This window comes from Carcharodon carcharias, chromosome 6 (genome assembly GCF_017639515.1).
Source record: "Carcharodon carcharias isolate sCarCar2 chromosome 6, sCarCar2.pri, whole genome shotgun sequence".
Classification (NCBI taxonomy): domain Eukaryota; kingdom Metazoa; phylum Chordata; class Chondrichthyes; order Lamniformes; family Lamnidae; genus Carcharodon; species Carcharodon carcharias.
Window position 1 is genome coordinate 38,014,188 of NC_054472.1, and position 20,060 is coordinate 38,034,247.

The following is a 20,060-nucleotide window of genomic DNA, read 5'->3' on the forward strand; positions in this document are numbered from 1 at the left end:
TTGGCCTGCTGCATTGTTCCAGTGAAGCTCAACGCAAACTGGAGGAACAGCACCTCAACTTCCGACTAGGCACTTTACAGCCTTCCGGACTGAACATTGAGTTTAACAATTTTAGATCATGAACTCTCTCCTCCATCCCCACCCCCTTTCCGATCCCCCCCTTTTTTTCCCCAATAATTTATATAGATTTTTCTTTTCCCACCTATTTCCATTATTTTTAAATGTATTTCCATCCATTGTTTTATCTCTACCTTTTAGCCTATTTCGATCCCTTCCCTTCACCCCACCCCACCCCCACTAGGGCTATCTGTACCTTGCTTGTCCTGCTTTCTACCCTTAATTAGGACATTCCTTTGATAATATCACCACCTTCAACACCTCTTTGTCCTTTTGTCTATGACATCTTTTGGCTATCTCCACCTATCACTGGCCCTCTATCCAGCTCTACCTGTCCCATCCCCCCCTCCCCACCTTAAACCAGCTTATATTTCACCTCTTTTCTATTTTTCTTTAGTTCTGTTGAAGAGTCATACGGACTCGAAACATTAACTGTGTTCCTCTCCACAGATGCTGCTGGACCTGCTGAATTTTTCCAGGTATTTTTATTTTTGTTTTGGATTTCTAGCATCCGCAGTTTTTTGCTTTTATATGAGGTTTAATATAACTGGTGTGAAGGTTCCTCGATGTGGGGTGGCAGAGTAGAAAGAAATCTTCCAGGGTTCTTGCTCCCGTTCACAATCTGCTGAACTCCTTCTGTAAAGTGTGTATATTTGAACATTATGTGAAGACAAGATTTTGTGTGGCTGTGATCACTCCCTCTCCCCAAAGTTGAATGGTCTGTCAATAATTGCAGTGCCGATATAAGCAGGAATGTAAGATTGTTGTCGATGGAGTTATAAGTTGAATTCATCATTCCAAGGATTCACCCTATAGCTCCAAGGGAGGGGAAGATTCACAAAAGATGTGTCATCAGAGATAAGCTACTAGCATTGATTAAGCCACTGCATACAGTTCCCACTGGGAGCAATTAAGGCAGCCGTGAATTAACTTGACATTCCAGTCACTATGTAATACTGTCATTGAGACAGATAGGGAGAAATATCAGAAAATTGGGGGATAAAAGTAAACATTCATTATTTATCAACCAGCTGTACTAGAAAGAACAAGGATTAAATGTCTACAGTTTCTCACCTTCTCTCCGTGCATTGACAATCACATTAGCAGCGGATTTACTCATTACGTGGACTATGTAGAGTGGGCAGTTAATACAACTGGCTATAGTAATTGCCCTTTGTGTGGCTTCAGCCTCCACTTCTTCAGGTCGACAAAGTTCATGACCTTCAGGACCAGTGATTCCCTTTGAGAGCATCTTTTTTGCACCCTGCAAAAAAAATAGTTGCGCTGCAATTTTAAGGTTTTTCTCTGATATTATTGTAAAAGTCTTCTTTAATTTAGTTTCCAGCGCATTTTATATTATATCTGGATCTAGAAATTGAAGGGTACTAGGATCTCATAGAAGTCTGGTTTCCTATAATTCCACTAATTAAAGACCATTGCCAGGACATGTCATGCTTTTCCAACACTTCCTGGTCTGTGAATGTAAGTATATTCTCTAAACCCTCTAGTATGACAATTTATTTTACACGGAACTGTTCCATTTGAAGGGTAAATATATACTTGGTTAGATGGAAACACATTTTTACCTTTTTCCCTCCCACATTTTTAGAACTTATTTATACTTGTCTTTAATTGCCTGAATCATGCACCATTTCCTGACCACCTAACCAGGCAACAGGACTAGTCCGATGTTAATGATGTGCTGTATCCAACTGCTAGGAAGATCAGGTAGGTACACACATTACTCGACTCACCCTCTCTGTAGGGAAGCAGAATTCTGCTCAGCCTTTCTCCAATAAACTAATCAACAAAAATTATGAAAGGTTTTGATGAAGGTTTCTGATGAAAGGTCACTGATCTGTTAACAATGTTAACATTGTTTTTCTCTCCACAGATGCTGCTCAACCTGCTGAGTATTTCCAACATTTTCTGTTTTTATATTAGATCTAATCAACACGCTGTCCTTACCCAGGTGAACAGTGAATCTGCACCTTAGCACTCTAGCTCATCATTCATTAGTGTTAAGTTCCAAAGTGTCGGGCATAAGATTCTCTAGGATACTCAGGGGTACGAGCATTCATAAGCAGTCCTTTTACTCATTTGATTTGAGAGAATGTAAGCACAAGACCCCTGATTGGGAAATCTCAAATTACTGGGCTGTTTTGTAGGAGGTACTAGGTCTGGATTCTAGCAAGGAGGAGCTGCAGGCGTGTCAGGGTATCTATTTAAAAACTAGTTTATTTACATTATTTTAATTATGTACATAGTTATCGAGAAGGCACTTCGCCTCTCAGGGCTGCCCATCTGCTCCCTACAGTACCTGTGACACCACTGCTTGACGTCGGTGCCACATCATATGCCCCATAGATTAGCATATCCATTCTGTTAATCCTTTATAGTACAGGCAGTTAAGATGTATTTTGGGATGCCGAGAATGACGGGTTTGCAGGTGCAACGACGTACTGTAGTGTAGAGCAATGTCACTTTTACACAGCACTAAGAGGTGCACTGCGAGTTCCATTTACATAGTAATACAATGTTTTCACTGCTTTCTCTGGAATTCTCCAGGGATCCAGACTTGACTCCTTCGTCTTACTCAACTTCATCCTGCCTCTTGGTGACACCATCATAAGGTTAAAATCCATATACCAACATCCTGGGAGGGTTACCATTGACCAGAAACTGAGGTCCAGCCATATAAATACTGCAGCTACAAGAGCAGGGCAGAGGCTGAGAATTCTGTGCTCAGTAATTCATGTCCCAACTCCCCAAAGCCTGTCCAGCATCTACAAGGCACATGTCAGGAGTGTGATGGAATACTCTCCACTTGCCTGGATTGGTGCAGCTCCAACAGCACTCAAGAAGCTCAATACAACTCAGGATGAAGCAGCCCACTTGATTGGCACCCTATCCACCACCTTAAACATTCAATCTCTCCACCACTGATGCACAGTGGCAGCAGTGTGTATCATCTATAAGATGCACTGCAGCAACTCGCCAAAGCTCCTGCGAAAGTACCTTTCAAACCCGTGACCTCTACTACCTAGAAGGACAAGGGCAGCAGGTGCATAGGAACACTGCTACCTGCAAGTTCCACTCCAAGCCACACACCATCCTAACTTGGAACTATATTGCCGTTCCTTCACTGTCGATGGATCAAATCCTGGAACTCACTCTCTAATGGCACTGGGGTGTACCTGCACAACATGGACTGCAGCGCTTTAAGAAGGCAGCTAACCTCCACCTTCTTATGAACAATTAGTGATGGGCAATAAATGCTGGCTGAGCCAGCAATGCCCACATCCCGTGAAGGAGTAAAAAAAATATAGGTTTTCCACCACCTCTCCCGATTGTTCCATTGTTTCTGTATTTTTAGACTGATTGATCCATTTTCTTCCTGCTAATCACTAAATCTTCCAACTTCGGCCCCCAACAGAACGTCCATACCCTTGCTAATTGTTCAATTCACATCCCAGCTACTGACTAAGAATGAACTGCACTGTTTGCAACTACACTCTCCTATTCAACCTTTGGTTGTGTTTCCTAACCCATTACCTTTTCACTATAAAGACTTCCAAAAACTACCTCCGCAACATGGCCAGTCAATCTCCCTTGTGTTGCCCATATGCTGCTGAAATCCTCATTCATATTTTGTCACTTCTACAATTCAACTATTATATTTTCACTTGTCTGCCTTCAAATCCTCTGCCTTCCATTAATTTCAGCTCATCTAAAACTCTGCAGCCTACAACCTTTCCCGTATTATTTTCTTGCTGACCTACATTAGCTTGCAATCCCCAAATGACTTAATTTTAAAATGTCACTTCATGGCCTTGTGTCGCCCATCTCTGTAACTTCCTCCAGGCCAACCACCCTTCTCCACAGACCCTCTCTGGTTCTTTGATTCTGGTCTCTTGTGCATCTCCCCTTCTCTTCACATTGCTATTGGCAGCCATGTTTGCGGCAGCCTGGGCCCTGTACTCTGGAATTCCCTCTCTAAACCCCTAGATATTTCTTTTCTCTTTAAAACTCACCTCTCTAAAGCATTTGGTTAACTTTCCCAAAATTTCTTTCTTTGGCTCATTAAGTACAGCACACAAGGAAGTCATTAATCCCAATGTGTATGTACTGCCTCTTTACCACAGTAATTCAAACTAATCCCACTGGTTTTTCCCCTATCATCTTTCATCTTCTTCTGCTTAACGACTGAGCCATTTATCCATTAAAAATAGAACTTAGAATTAGGAATACTGAGTACAAAACACAAAATGATTCATGTTCTAGCACTACGAATACAGAAAACTAACATTTTTTTCAAATGTGGAAAGCGTCAGATTTTCATTTGAATTCCTTAACTTCTAACAAAAGTCACTTATTCTAAAAAGAAAAATGCAGCATTTGTCCTACACATAGACACATATTCAAGCAAGACCACAGTTTGGCTACAACTCACCTCTACTATTAAATGGCCATTTTCAGCATGAACTTGAGCAATTGCTCCCAATTCCTTACAATGGCAGAAAACAGGGTACAGCTCATCATCATGAAGCATAAAGACACCTTTATATGCCATAAACATCTTAAAGGAATTCACACCTCTCTCTTTGACTAGAATTTCCATTTCATCTTTCACCTGTGAAAAGGCAAAATAAATGAGAGAGTTCATCACTCTGCGAAAGAATAGCAAAAGCTGAAAAATCCCAAATGCAAGATTTGTCATGGAGATAGCCACTGAGTTTACTATTGCCTTAATCAGGCTTATTCCCCCTTTTATTTTACCCCCAACTCTCTCCCTTTCTGTTAATTCCCTAATTCATCAAGTGAGACCTGGTTCTAATGCTAGTTTAAGCTAACTCTTGAAGCTGTGAGAAAGCACCCTTGGTCTGGGGATGATCATTTCTCTGACCATACCTCCTAGAAGGGGAGCAGCTACTATTCAATTGTTACACAGATACGGCTATTGCAGGTCAAGTTTAGAATAAAGCTCCCAATGGAAGGGATGCACTTCCAGGAATGGGAAAGGGATCTGTCACAGAAGGCACCCACAATCTTTTTAAAAGCTGAATAAAGAGAAAATTGGCAGAGAAACAGGTTGACTTTGTCAACTGAAAATCATACACATGAGCTGGGATAGGGAGAGAACCAATATTGTATTAAAATGCCAGGTTGAATTCACCTTGGATATAAAATTTCTATTTAGCTATGTCGGAAAAAGTATTGATTAGGATGACCAAATCATTATTTAAATTGTGAACAATAACATTCCCAGCACCGATCCGGGCAGAACACCACTTCCCAGCTTTTGTCAAGCTAAGCAGCTACCCTTACCTCCTTCTCTCTGTTTTCTGCTTTGTAGTCAGTTTCCTATCCATTCTGCTAGTTGCACCCCAATTTCACTGGCTCTATCCTTAATCCTATCTCTATTATGTGGTACCTTATCAAAGGCCTTGTGAAAAACTCCAATATATTACATCAAGTACATTACATCTACTCTTTCTATTACTTCAAAAATTTCAAAAAGATTGGTCATGCATGACCTTCATGTTTGGGATAATGTGCTGATTACTTAAAGAAAATATAAAAACTGAAAATTTAATTATCACAACTTTGAGTAAAGATTCTGCTAACTTTCCTACCACTGATGTTAAGCTAAAGGGTGTCTGAACTTGTTCTACCAATGAGGAGGAGCAGGCATGAGATGCTGCATGGATTGCAGGCTTTGCCATGGTGCAGGGTGCCATTGACTGCTTACATATTGCCATGCATCTCATTTGAATTCTACCATTTCCATGAACCAAAAGGAATTTCATTCCCACAACATCCAGCTGATGTGTGATCACATACAGAGAATGATGCAGGTAAATTCCAGGTACTCTGGCAGCAGCAAAGATGTCTTCCTTTGCGCCACCACTAGTCCAACGACCACAGCAAGTCAGAGGCTGGCTACTGGGTGGCTAGGGTAACCACTCTGACATGGCTCATGACTCCAGTCAGAAAACCACACACACATCTACCAAAAGAGCCATGTTGCGACAAGGAACGTTATAGAACAGACCATTGGTATACTCAAACAATGTTTTCACTGCCTGAGTGGCTCTGGAGGGTCCTTACAGTACCCAGCTGAGTGGGTATGGAGGTTTCTGGTAGTGCACTGCACAGCCTGGATATTATGAGGGAGCAATCCTTTTCATCAGGTGACAAACTGAGAAGCAGCAGCATAAAGTGGAGGAAGAGGCTACAAAGAAACCGCCCTTTTTTTCCCAGGGCTCTACGCGATCAGATTATTCCCTGAGTTGGTTCAGTTCATGGCAGGTGAGTGTTGCCTAATGCACTCTGCCCTGTCTAACACTTAGGCATAGGGTGTGAGGAGGGAGTGAGATGAGTTAGGGCTGGGCAGTTGGATAAGTGGAAAGTTTTTGGAGAGACCAAACGTAAACTGGGCGACCGCTTTGCAGAACACCTGCGGTCTGTCCGCAAGAATGACCCAAACCTCCCTGTCGCTTGCCATTTCAACACTCCACCCTGCTCTCTTGCCCACATGTCTGTCCTTGGCTTGCTGCATTGTTCCAGTGAAGCCCAACGCAAACTGGAGGAACAACACCTCATCTTCCGACTAGGGACTTTACAGCCTTCCGGACTGAATATTGAATTCAACAACTTTAGGTCGTAAGCTCCCTCCCCCATCCCCACCCCCTTTCTGTTTCCCCCTTCCCTTTTTTTTTCCAATAAATTATAAAGATTTTCCTTTTCCCACCTATTTCCATTATATAAAAAAAACCCCCCACTAGAGCTATACCTTGAGTGCCCTACCATCCATTCTTAATTAGCACATTCGTTTAGATAATATCACCAACTTTAATTTTAACACCTATGTGTTCTATTGTACTATTGTTTTTGACATCTTTTGATGATCTGCTTCTATCACTGCTTGTTTGTCCCTACAACCACACCCCCCCCCCCACCTCTTTGTCTCTCTATCTCTCCGCCCCCCACACACACACCTTAAACCAGCTTATATTTCAACTCTTTCTTGGACTCGAATGCAAGTTCTGTCGAAGGGTCATGAGGACTCGAAACGTCAACTCTTTTCTTCTCCGCCGATGCTGCCAGACCTGCTGAGTTTTTCCAGGTAATTCTGTTTTTGTTTTGGATAAGTGGAAAGTTGACCACCTAGTTTATCAACTCAATAATGGAAGCACATACTGGGAATTCAGTTTAGAATTTGATTGTTTTAAAGTTTAAACTCATACACAACTTCTAAAAAAAAAATGAACTGACATTTTGAGTCCTCATGTTCTTCCTTGCCCATATGTAAACTTTAAAAGAGATTAAATTCACTGAACTTCACAGCTCCTTCTGGATGCTCAGTGTTCCTGGTGAGTCTGGCAGTGAACACATGTTAAAACGAGAGTCTGATTTATACTCACTGAAACCCAGGATTTAAAATAGTGGTTGGTGAGAATGTGGCATTGATTTTAAACCCGTACATGCCCCACTCTCGGACACTGTGGGGTACTCGGCTGTTGAGATTTGCTTCAGAAAGTCCTGACTATTATTGTTAAAATAGACCACAAATCATTACAACCAGTAGAATTTTGCTACTAGTGAAACAAATTTATTAATCAGTACTTTTCAATGTACCTTTGCACTCCACCAGGTTACAGCCACATGGAACGAGTAATCACAACAGACTTTAGGATCTGCCCAGCTTCTCCATTTGTCGTAGGCCTCTAACAAAGAGTCACCTTTGTGGGGCACCACAAAGTCTAATATCATAGTGGTGCCTCCAGCCACAGCAGCCTGGAAAGAATGAAATAGTAGTTACCTTTACTGAACATATCCAAATAAAATTAACCTCCTAGCAAACCACTTTTAACTACATTTTGCATATCAGTTAGAATATTCAAATTTAATTTTCACTGTAGCAATGTAGTAGGAGTCAGGTAAAGAAATGTAATTTAATGTTTTCAAGTCCTTTCCTATCCTTATTTATCCAGAGATGTCAAGGCATGGTCATTTCCAAATATGGGGGCATTGATAGAGGTGGTGAGGGGTTAATTGCAACTTTTTAGGATGGAATAAAATGGGTGATTCAGATCAGCTGCTTGCTATACTCTGCCCAACTTTCCTTTCCATTGAATTCAATCCAAAAAATGAGATTACAAATCACATTTTTAAATTCTAGTCCACCTGAATTATTTGGAAGTACTTTGGAAAAAATAATTCTAGGCCAAACTATGTTGTGGAAGCTTTGTCACTCTTTTGATGATAAGCACCTAAGTGTGGCATTTTGAATACACATGGAGGCACAAATTTGTCTGGACGAGACTCAGCCTTGCACAAGCAACACTGACCCAGAGGCCTGAGATTTGATAGAAATAGATCTGCAGGGCTCATGATCATAATCAGGTGAACAGCTGATGCTGGTTGCATCACCACAAGCACCTCATCCACAGGAAACATCAATTTCAGGCTGCCTGTCCCACCAGCAACAGTCCATGGCAAGTGTCAGTGGACTCCCAGTCCTCTAGCTCCACAGGAGGAAAGAAATTACATTTGTATGCTGTCTTTCATGACTGCAGGAAAACGCTTTGCAGCCAATTAAGTACAATTGAACTTTAGTCACTATCATCTAGGAAATAAGAGAGTTAATTTGTGCACAGCAACCTCCTACAAAAAGCAATGTGATAATTAGCAGATAACCTGTTGGTCAGGACACCCAGAGAATTCCCCACTCTCTTTCAAATTGTGCTGTGGGATCTTTCATGTTCACTTGAAAGGGCAGATAGGACAGAAAGAGCTAAAGATTAAAGTCTCATCCAAAAGACAGCACTTCAACAATGCAGCAGTTCCTCAGTACTGAACTAGAGCGTCAGTATAGATTATGTGCTCAAGTCTCTAAAATAGAACCATAGAAAAGTTACAGCATAGTAGGAGGCCATTTGGCCCATCTTGCCCATGCTACTTGGATTTGAACACACAACCTTCTGACTCAGATGCAAGTATGCTACCACCCAAAAAAAATTTTCTTTCAAAAATAATTATTTAAGTTTCATACAATAGTGCAGAAGGCCATTTAGCCCATCGCATCTGTGCTGGCTGTTTTGAAAAGAAATCCAGTTAGCACCACTCCCCCTGCTCTTTCCCCAAATCCCTGCAATTTATTCCTTCAATATTTATCCAATTCCCTTCTGAAGGCTACTATTGCATCTGTATCTACCATCTCATTAAGCACCACATGCCTATTCCTAATCACTTGTGTGTAAAAATTCCCCCTCATGTTGCCTCTTGTTCTTTTGCCAGCCGCCTTAAATCCATGACCACTGATTACCTTCAGCCATTGGAACCAGTTCCTCTATCTAAACCCTGCATGTTTATCAAACCTCCTCTTAGCCTTAAAAACAAAAAACTGCGGATGCTGGAAATCCAAAACAAAAACAGAATTACCTGGAAAAACTCAGCAGGTCTGGCAGCATCGGCGGAGAAGAAAAGACTTGACGTTTCAAGTCCTCATGACCCTTCAACAGAACTGATTGAATGTTTAGAAGAGAGGTGATTATAAGCTGGTTTAAGGTGGGGGGGGGGGGAGAGAGAAGTGGGGTGGGTGGTGTGGTTGTAGGGACAAGCAAGCAGTGATAGGAACAGATAATCAAAAGATGTCACAGACAATGGAACAAAGAAGTGTTGAAAGTGGTGATATTATCTAAACGAATGTGCTAATTAAGAATGGATGGCAGGACACTCAAGGTACAGCTGTAGTGGGGGTGGGGTGGAAAGACTAGCCCGGCATACAAGATTTAAAAATAATGGAAATAGGTGGGAAAAGAAAAATCTGTATAAATTATTGGAAAAAACAAAAGGAAGGGGGAAGAAATGGAAAGGGGATGGGGATGGAGGAGGGAGTTCAAGATCTAAAGTTGTTGAATTCAATATTCAGTCCTGAAGGCTGTAAAGTGCCTAGTCGGAAGATGAGGTGCTGTTCTTCCAGTTCGCGATCACCCAGGAATGAGCTCCTGCACATGGGTCATACTAAGCAACTGAATATGTTAAGTATATATTATTGCTTAGTGGATTAATAAAGGTTTTTCACAAAAAGTGGAGATTGTATCCATAGTTTGTTTCATGTTGTTGATACCAAAGTATGAGGTGAGGACCTTAGAGAGTAGTGCAATCAAGAGTCTTGCAACCAGCTGAGAGAGTGGCTAATAAAGTATACTGTAACCTAAGCTTTATTAATAGGAGCATCGAGTACAAGAGCAAGGAGGTTATGTTGAATTTCTATAGGATGCTACTTCGGCCTCAGGTGATATAGTGTGTCCAGCTCTGGGCTCCACACTTTGGGAAGGATATAAAGGCATTGGAGAGAGTGCAGAAAAGATTCATGAGAATGGTTCCAGGGACAAGGAACTTCAGTTATGAAGATAGATTGAAGAAGTTGAAACTGTTTTTCTTGGAGAAGGCTAACAGATTTGATAGAGGTATTTGAAATCATTAGGGGTCTGCACAGAGTAGTTAGGGAGAAACTATTCACACTCATGAAAAAATCAGGAATGAGAGGGCACAGATTTAAAGTAATTGGTAAAAGATGCAAAAGCGAAAGTTTTTCATGTGTGATTATGGTCTGGAATGCACTGCCTGAAAGTGTTGTGAAGGCAGGTTCAACCGAGGCATTCAAAAGGGATTTAGACTGTTACCTGAAAAGGAAATATGTGCAGGGTTACGCAGAGAAAGCAGGGAATGGCACTAGGTGAATTGCGCAAACCCAATGGCCCCCTTCAGTGCCATAAAAATTCTGTGATTTTGTGATTCCAGTCTATCCACATAACTATAATTCCTTGGAACCATTCTAATAAATCTCTTCTGTACCCTCTCTGGAGCCTTCACGTCTTCCTAAAGTGTGGTGCCCAGACTGGGCACAATACTCGAGCTGGGGCCAAAGTAGTGTTTTGTATAGTTTTAGCATAATTTCCAGGTTTTTGTACTCTAAGTGGTTATTTATAAAGTTTAGGATTGCCTATGCTTTATTAACTGCTTTCTTAACAAGTCCAGTCACTTTTAAGATTGGTGCACAAACACGCCCAGGTATTTTGGATCTTGCACCCCTTTAAAATTGTACCATCTAGCATGCTTTACCTTTCCTCATTCTACCAACCAATGTATCACCTCACACTTTCAGTTGAATTCATCTGCTATGTATTCATCCAGGGTGATAAATGGGTGAGTCAAATCCATTCTGTGCTTTTGTTGATAGGATCCACTTTTTTGCATTTAATTGATAGCCATGGGTGCCGCCAATGAATCCTGAGTGGATCAGACCCAATATCTGACCCAGCTCATTGATAACGAATTCTTTTAAGGAGTCCAAAAACAGAAGTTAGGTCTGTAATTAACATTTCTTTCTCATTCTTTCATGGGATGTGGACTTTGCTGACTGGGCCAGCATTTTATTACCCATCCCTAGTTGCCCTTGGGAAGGTGGTGGTGAGTTGCCTTCTTGAACTGCTGCAGTCCATGTGGTGTAGGTACACCCACAGTGCTGTTAGGAAGGAAGTTCCAGGAATTTATCACGGTGGCAGTGAAGGAACAACGATATATTTCCAAGTCAGGGTGGTGAGTGACTTGGAGGAGAACTTCCAGGTAGTGATGTTCCCAGCTATCTGCTGCACTTGTTCTTCTAGATTGTAGGGGTTTGGAAGGTGCTGTCGAAGGAGCCTGGGTGAATTCCTGCAGTACATCTTGTAGATAGTACACACTGCTGCTGCTGTGCGTTGGGGTGAGGGAGTGAATGTTTGTAGATGTGGTGCCAATCAAGTAGGCTGCTTTGTCCTGGATGGTGTCAAGCTTCTTGAGTGTGAGGTATTCCATCACACTCCTGACTTGTGCCTTGTAGATGGTGGACAGGCTTTGGGGAGTCAGATGGTGAGTTACTTATCATCTGATTCCTAACCTTTGACCTGCACTGGTAGTCACAGTATTTATATAGCTAGTCCAGTTCAGTTTCTGGTCAATGGTAACCCCAGGATGTTGATAGTGGGAGATTCAATGATGTTAATGCCATTGAACATCAAGGAGCGATGGTTGGATTCTCTCCTGTTGGAGATGGTCATTGTCTGACACTTGTGTGCCACAAATGTTACTTGCCACATGTCAGCCCAAGCCTGGATATTGTCCAGGTCTTGCTTCATTTGGACATGGACTGCTTCAGTATGTGAGGAGTTGCAAATGACACTGCACATTGCGCAATCATCAGCGAAAATCCCCACTTCTGACCTTATGATGGAAGGAAGGTCATTGATGAAGCAGCTGAAGGTGGTTAGGCTTAGGACACTACCCTGAGGAACTCCTGCAGTGATGTCCTGGAGCTGAGATGACTGACCTCCAACAACCACAACCGTCTTCCTTTGTGCTAGGTATGACCTCAACCAGCAGAGGGTTTTCCCCTTGATTCCCACTGACTCCAGTTTTGCTAAGGCTCCTTGACGCCACACTGTCAAATGCTGCCTTGAGGTCACTCTCACCTCACCTCGGGAGTTCAGCACTTTTGTCCATGTTTGGACCAAGGCTGTAATGAGGTCAGGAGCTGAGTGGCCCTGGTGGAACCAAAACTGGGCATCTGTGAGCAGGTTATTGCTAAGCAGGTGCCACTTGACAGCACTTTTCATGGCCCCTTTCATTACTTTACTGATGAACGAGAGTAGACTGATGGGACGGTAATTGGCTGGGTTGGCTTTGTCCTGCTTTTTGCGTACAGGACATACCTGGGCAATTTTTCACACAGCTGGGTAGATGCCACTGTTGTAGCTGTACTGGAACAGCTTGGCTAGGGCGTGGCAAGTTCTGGAGCACAAGATTTCAGTACTATTGCCGGAATATTGTCAGGGCCCATAGCCTTTGCGTTTTCCAGTGCCTTCAGCCGTTTCTTGATATCATGTGGAGTTAATCGAATTGGCTGTGATGGCATCTGTGATGCTGGGGACCTCCAGAGGAGGCCGAGATGGATCATCCACTCAGCACCTCTGGCTGAAGATTGTAGCAAATGCTTCAGCTTTATCTTTTGCAATGCTGTGCTGGGCTCCTCCATCATTGAGGATGGGAGTACTTGTGGAGCCTCCTCCTCCAGTGAGTTGTTTAATTGTCCACCACCATTCATGACTGGATGTGGCAGGACTGCAGGGCTTAGATTTGATCCGTTGGTTGTGGGATCATTTAGCCCTGTCAATCACTTTCTGTTTATGCTTTTTGGCACGCAAGTAGTCCTGTGTTAAAGCTTCACCAGATTGACACCTCATTTTTTTTAGGTATGCCTGGTGCTGCTCCTGGCATGCCCTCCTTCATTGAACCAAGGTTGATCCCCTGGCTTGATGATAACGGTAAAGTGGGGGAAATGCTGGGACATGAGGTTACAGATTGAGTACAACTCTGCTGCTGCTGATGGCCCACAGTGCCTCATGGATGCCCAGTCTTGAGTTGCTAGATTTGTTCGAAATCTATCCCATTTATCATGGTAGTAGTGCCACACAACACAATGGAGGGTATCCTCAATGTGAAGGCAGGTCTTCGTCTCCACGACGACTGTGTGGTGGTCACTCCTACCGATACTGTTACGGACAGATGTATCTGTGGCAGGCAAACTGGTGAGGATGAGGTCAAGTATGTTTTTCCATGTTGTTGGTTCCCTCACCACCTGCTGCAGGCCCAGTCTAGTAGCTATGTCCTTTAGGACTCGGCCAGCTCGGTCAGTAGCGGTGCTACCGAGCCACTCATGGTGTTGGAAATTGAAGTCTCCCGCCCAGAGTACATTCTGCGCCCTTGCCACCCTCAGTGCTTCCTCCAAGTGGTGTTCAAAATGGAGGAGCACTGATTCATCAGGTGAGGGATGGCGATACATGGTAATCAGCAGAAGGTTTCCTTGCCCATGTTTGATCTGATGCCATGAGACTTCATGGGTTCCAGAGTCAATGTTGAAGACTCCCAGGGCAACTCCATCCCGACTGTATACCACTGTGCCACCACTGTCTTGCCGGTGAGGCAGGGCATACCCAGGGATGGTGATGGTGGAGTCTGGGATATTATCCGTAAGGTATGATTCTATGAGGATGATTATGTCAGGCCGTTGCTTGACTAGCCTGTGAGACAGCTCTCACACTTTTGGCACTAGTCCATCTAGTTTCATTTTTTTGTGACTTTGTAGCAGTTTGTTACAACTGAGTGGCTTTCTAGGCCATTTCAAAGGGCATTTAAGAGTAAACCACATTGCTGTGGGTCTGGATTCACAAGTAGGCCAGACCAGGTAAGGACGACAGATTTCCTTCCTTAAAGGAACCAAATGGGTTTTTACAACAATCGACAATGGTTCCATGGTCATCACTGGACTTTAATTCCAGATTTTTCTTGAATTTCGATTTGAACCCAGGGTCCCAGAGCATTACCCTGGGTCTCTGGATTAGTAATCAAGCAACAATACCACTACGCCATTGCCTTCTCTATGTTCAAGATGCACTTCTACCTTGAGTTGACCAACGCCTGTGCAGGTTCTCAGCACTAAACTAGCATGCTTTGCACCATTTCCCACCCAAAACATAGGCACAAAACACATAGCTCATATCCACACCTCATGCAATTTTAAAAACATGAAAAACAGCTGCTTTATTTTTCACTAGCTTTTTGCATTTGTGCCTGAAATAGCAGATTTGTTATTGTGTTCTTGACACTTTAGGATCTCCCTGTCCAGGGAATGTATCATCTCCTGTTGAAAGATGGTGTAGTTATGCTTGGACCTCTCTTTCTCTGTGTTCTAGTATTGTCCCCAAAGCATAAAAGAGTTGCGTGGGTTTTACTCACCCACTGCTTTCCTTTTCATATGAAGAACTACCTCCTTTCACTTGACCTTTAACCATTCCTTCACCCTTCCCCAATAGTTCAGCTCAGAACTGTAAATTGGCAGCCTCTATTTAGAAGAGGGCTGGAAGGTTAAGAACATAGGAACATGAATAGGTCATTTAGTCTTACAAGCCCGTTCCAACATAACTCCGTTGCCCCATATCCCTTAGATTTTTGTTAACCAAAAGTATTATCAATGTGAGAGTTAAAATTAACAATTAACCTAGCATCAATTGCCGTTTGCAGAAGAGAACTCCAGACATCTACCACCCTTTGTGTGAAGAAGTGTTTCATAATTTCACTTTTGAAAGCTCCGGCTCCAGCTTTTAGACAGTGCCCCTGGCACCTGATGCCTAAACTTACAATACCCATAGAGACTGATAACTTTAAAAGAAAGATTTGAAATCCCAGTAACCAACTTAAAGGAATTGCACAAGATTCCACATTTTATGACTTATACTGTAACAAACTAAAAGCAACATTGACTAAACAATATTTAGGCAACTAATACTCTAAACTACAGAAAAAAACCTTTGTTAATGACTTAATAAGACCTATAACAATATGCTGCATACATATATACATATGATATATGCACACATTGCAGCTTTCCACAGAATTGCAGTCTTTATAATCCACAGTCAGTTCCATCTTCCAATGGGTTCACTTCTCCCCCTTTCGCTTGGTCGTAATGCCTAGCAACCGAAAAAGGAGTTTCCCTCAGTTTTCGGAGAATTCCCAAACAGACTACCAGCAATTAGGCGCACTCTGAAGATTTTTCCTCCCAGCCTCGCCAGGGCAAATCTTCCAGAGTCTTTAGAGTGTACATCTTTTCAACCAGAGGCCATCCTCCTTCCTGCATTCTGCCTAATTGCTCAGAGGACTTGCAACCTTCTCTCTGCTGACCACACCAGCTGCAGCCTTCTTCATGAGACATCTCCCTCTCTCTCTTTCTGTCCATAAACCCAGAGACTGAAAGTCTATACAGAGTTAGCCCAGCTGCTCCTGCCTTTGTTTACAGGTGTGAACATTTTATACTTTGCTTCCAATATGCCTCAACTGTAGTAGCACCCCCCCCAACCCATCCCATGGTAACCAAGCCGCAGAACAGTTGTTGAACAGGAAGTGTAGATCACATGACCCTCCTCAATACTCCATTTTACCTTGACTTAAAGAGACTGTCCAAAACATAATCATCATATAAAATCTCGCATTTGTAACACTACCATAACCAATCTACCCTGTTTCCCTTAATAGCTTGAAAATTTAGGTTAAATCATCCCTTAACTTTAGAAATTCTAGGGTACACAACCATTGTTTATTTAATCTCTCGAAAGCTTAACCTTTAATGTTGACACATCACTTCAGTAAATCTATACTCTGCTTTCTCCAATTCACTTTCTCAGTGAATTTGGATATATGACTTTCTACCCCATCATCTAACTCATCAATGAATACTGTGAAAAGTTGAGGCTCAAACACAGGTCCTTGAGAGACACCACTATTCATGTCTTGTCAATTAGAATACCTGCCCATTATCCTTGCACACTTGCCATTCAGTTCATTTTCTAATGAAGTCAACAATTTAACCTCAATTCCATTAGGGACTAGCTTAAATAAAAGTTCCCGCAATCCTGCCTGACACCCAGCCAGACCACCAGAGGCTGCACTGATCCATTTCTGCTTCCGCCAAGTTCAGAAGTCATAGAGTCAGAGAGGTCTACAGCACAGAAAAAGGCCCTTTGGCCCATCAAGTCTGCACTGGTCAAACTATTCTAATCCCATTTTCCAGCACTAGGCCCATAGCCTTGTATGTCATGGCATTACAAGTGCACATCCAAATACTTCTTAAATGTTGAGGGTTTCTGCCTCTACCACTCTTTCAGGCAGTGAGTTCCAGATTCCCACCACCATCTGGGTGAAAAAATTATTCCTCACATCCCCTCTAAACCTCCTGCCTCTTACCTTAAATCTATGCCCCCTAGTTATTGATCCCTCCACCAAGGGGAAAAGTTCCTTCCTGTCTACCCTATCTATGCCTCTCATAATTTTATACACCTCAATCTTGTCCCCCCTCAAGCTCCTCTGTTCCAGGGAAAATAACCTCAGTCTAGTCAATCTCTCCTCATAACTAAAGCTCTCCAGCCCAGGCAACATCCTGGTAAATCTCCTCTGCACTCTCTCTAGTGCAATCACATCCTTCCTATAATGTGGATTCCAGAACTGTACACAATACTCTAGCTATGGCCTAACCAGTGTTTTATACAGTTCCAGCATAACTTCCCTGCTCTTATACTCTATGCCTCGGCTAATAAAGGCAAGTATCTCATATGCCTTCTTAACCACCTTTTTTACCTGTCTTGCTACCTTAAGGAACCAGTGGACATGTACACTAAGGTCCCTCTGATCCTCGGTGCTTCCCAGGGTCCTACCATTCATCGTGTATTCCTGTGCCTTGTTTGTCCTGCCTAAGTGCATCACCTCACACTTATCCGGATTAAATTCCATTTGCTACTGATCAGCCCATCTGACCAGCCCATCCATATCCTCCTGTAATCTAAGGCTATCCTCCTCACTATTTACCACCCTACCAATTTTCATGTCATCCGCGAACTTACTGAACAACCCTTCTACATTCAAGTCTAAATCATTTAAATAGCAAGGGACCCAACACCGATCCCTATGGAACCCGACTAGACACAGGCAACCAGTCCCAAAAACACCCCTCGACCTTCATCCTCTGTTTCCTGCCACTCAGCCAATTCTGGATCCAATTTGCCAAATTGCCTTGGATCCCATGGCCTCTTACCTTCGTTGTCAGTCTCCCATGCGGGACCTTAACATAATCCTTGTTGAAGTCCAAGTAGACTAAGTCAAATTCATTGCCCTCATCTACACACCTGGTCACCTCTTCGAAAAATTCAATCAAATTGGTCAGATATAACATCCCCTTAACAAAACCATGCTGACTGGCCTTGATTAATCCCTGCCTTTCCAAGTGTAGATTAATTCCGTCCCTCAGAATTGCTTCCAATAGTTTCCACACCATTGAGGTTAGGCTGACTGGCCTGTAGTTCCCTGGTTTATCCCTTCCTCCCTTCTTGAATATCGGTACCACATTGACTGTCCTCCAGTCCTCCGGCACCTCTCCGGTGGCCAGAGAGGTATTGAAAATTATTGCCAGTATCCCTGTGATCTTCTCCCTTGCCTCACTCAACAGCCTGGGATACATTTCATCCGGGCCTGGAGATTTATTTACTTTTAAGCCTGCCAGACCACATTGAACGTCCTCCCTTTCTATGCTAACTTAATTATATCACAGTCCTTCTGCCTGATTTCCATACCCATGCCAACCTTCTCACTTGTGAACACCGACACAAAGTATTCATTTAGAAACCTACCTACGTCTTCCGGCTCCACACAAATTATCACTATGGTCCTTAATGGGCCCTACTCTTTCCCTAGTTATCCTCTTACTCTTAATGTACTTGTAAAATAACTTTGGATTTTCCTTTACTTTACCTGCCAATGTTTTTGCATGCCCTCTTTTTGCTCTTCTAATTTCCTTTTTAAGTTTCTCCCTACACATTCTATACTCCTCGAGGGTTTCTGCTGTTTTGAGTCCTCGGTATCTGCCATAAGCCTCCCTTTTTCTCTTTATCCAATCCTGTATATCCCTCGACATCCAGGGTTCCCTGGATTTGTTGGTTCCACCCTTGGTCTTTACTGGAATATGTTGGCCCTGTACTCTCCCTATTGAATGAGTCCCACTGCTCTAATGCAGATTTACCTAAAAGTAGCTGCTCCCAGTCCACTCTGGCCAAATCATATCTGATCTTATTAACATCGGCCGTCCCCTAATTTAGAACTCTGATTTCTGGCCCATCCTTGTCCCTTTCCATCACAACCTTGAATCTAACAGAGTTATGATCACTATCTGCAAAATGCTCCCCCACTGACACCTCTACCACTTGCCCGGCTTCATTCCATAAAATTAAGTCCAGGACCATCCGCTCTCTTGAAGGACCTTTACGTACTAGCTTAAAAAGCTCTCCTGGATGCATTTTAAGAATTCCGTGCCTCTAAACCTATCACTATGACTAACCCTGTTAATGTTGGGGAAGTTGAAATCCCCCACTATTACTACCCTATTATTTTTACACTTCTCTGAAATTTGCCTATATATATATGCACTTCTATTTCTCTGAATGTTTGGGGGCCTATAATACATTCCCAGCAATGTGATTGCTGCTTTTCTATTTTTCAGTTCTGCCCATCTGGCTTTATTTGAGGTGCCTTCTAAGACGTCATCCCTCCTTACTGCTGTAATTGATTCCTTGATCAATATTACGATACCCCCTCCTCTTTCACCTTACCTGTCCCACCTGAAGACCCTATATCTTGGAATATTGAGCTGCCAAACCTGCCCCTCTCTCAACTAAGTCTCTGTGACAGCAATGACATCATACTTCCATGTATCAATTTGTGCCCTCAACTCATCTGCCTTATTCGTCAGACTCCTTGCATTAAAATAAATATCATCCAACCTTGCCAAACACCTTTGTGTCTTAACTGGCCTTAATTTCTAGGCCTTCCAGGCTCACTTGCTCTCTCTTCTAATTTTGACTGTGCATCTCTCCCTGCTGAACCTCTTCTCAAGATCCCACCCCCCTACCAAGTTAGTTTAAACCCTCCCCAACAGCACCAGCAAACAAGGATATTGGTCCCATTGCTGTTCAGGTGCAACCCAACCACCTTTTAGAGGTTCTACCGACCCCAGAAACGGTCCCAATGTCCCAGAAGTCTAAAGCCCTCCCTCCTGCACCATCTCTCCAGCTACGCATTCACCTGGATTAACCTCCTATTTCTATACTCACTCGCACGTGGCACCAAAAGTAATCCAGAGATTACTACCTTTGCGGTCTTGTTTTTTAATCTGTTTCCTAGCTCTCTAAATTCTGCTTGCTCAGCCCTCTTTCTACCTATGTCGTTGGTACCAATATGTACCACAATCTCTGTCTGTTTGCCTTCCCCCTTTAGAATGCCCTGCAGCCGTTCAGTGA

At 42.9% G+C, this 20,060-nt stretch overlaps 1 protein-coding gene across 1 annotated transcript in view; it reads right to left on the bottom strand.

Annotated features, from left to right (window-relative positions):
- Window positions 1–20,060, bottom strand: part of dpys (dihydropyrimidinase) — a 118,325-nt gene that overhangs the window by 48,970 nt on the left and 49,295 nt on the right. Inside the window, exons 2-4 of the mRNA XM_041189985.1 lie at window positions 7,759–7,917; window positions 4,571–4,750; window positions 1,192–1,381 (exon numbers count right to left, since the gene is read on the bottom strand). Of these exons, the coding sequence (XP_041045919.1) occupies window positions 1,192–1,381; window positions 4,571–4,750; window positions 7,759–7,917 (529 nt within the window). The remainder of the gene's footprint in view (window positions 1–1,191; window positions 1,382–4,570; window positions 4,751–7,758; window positions 7,918–20,060) is intronic.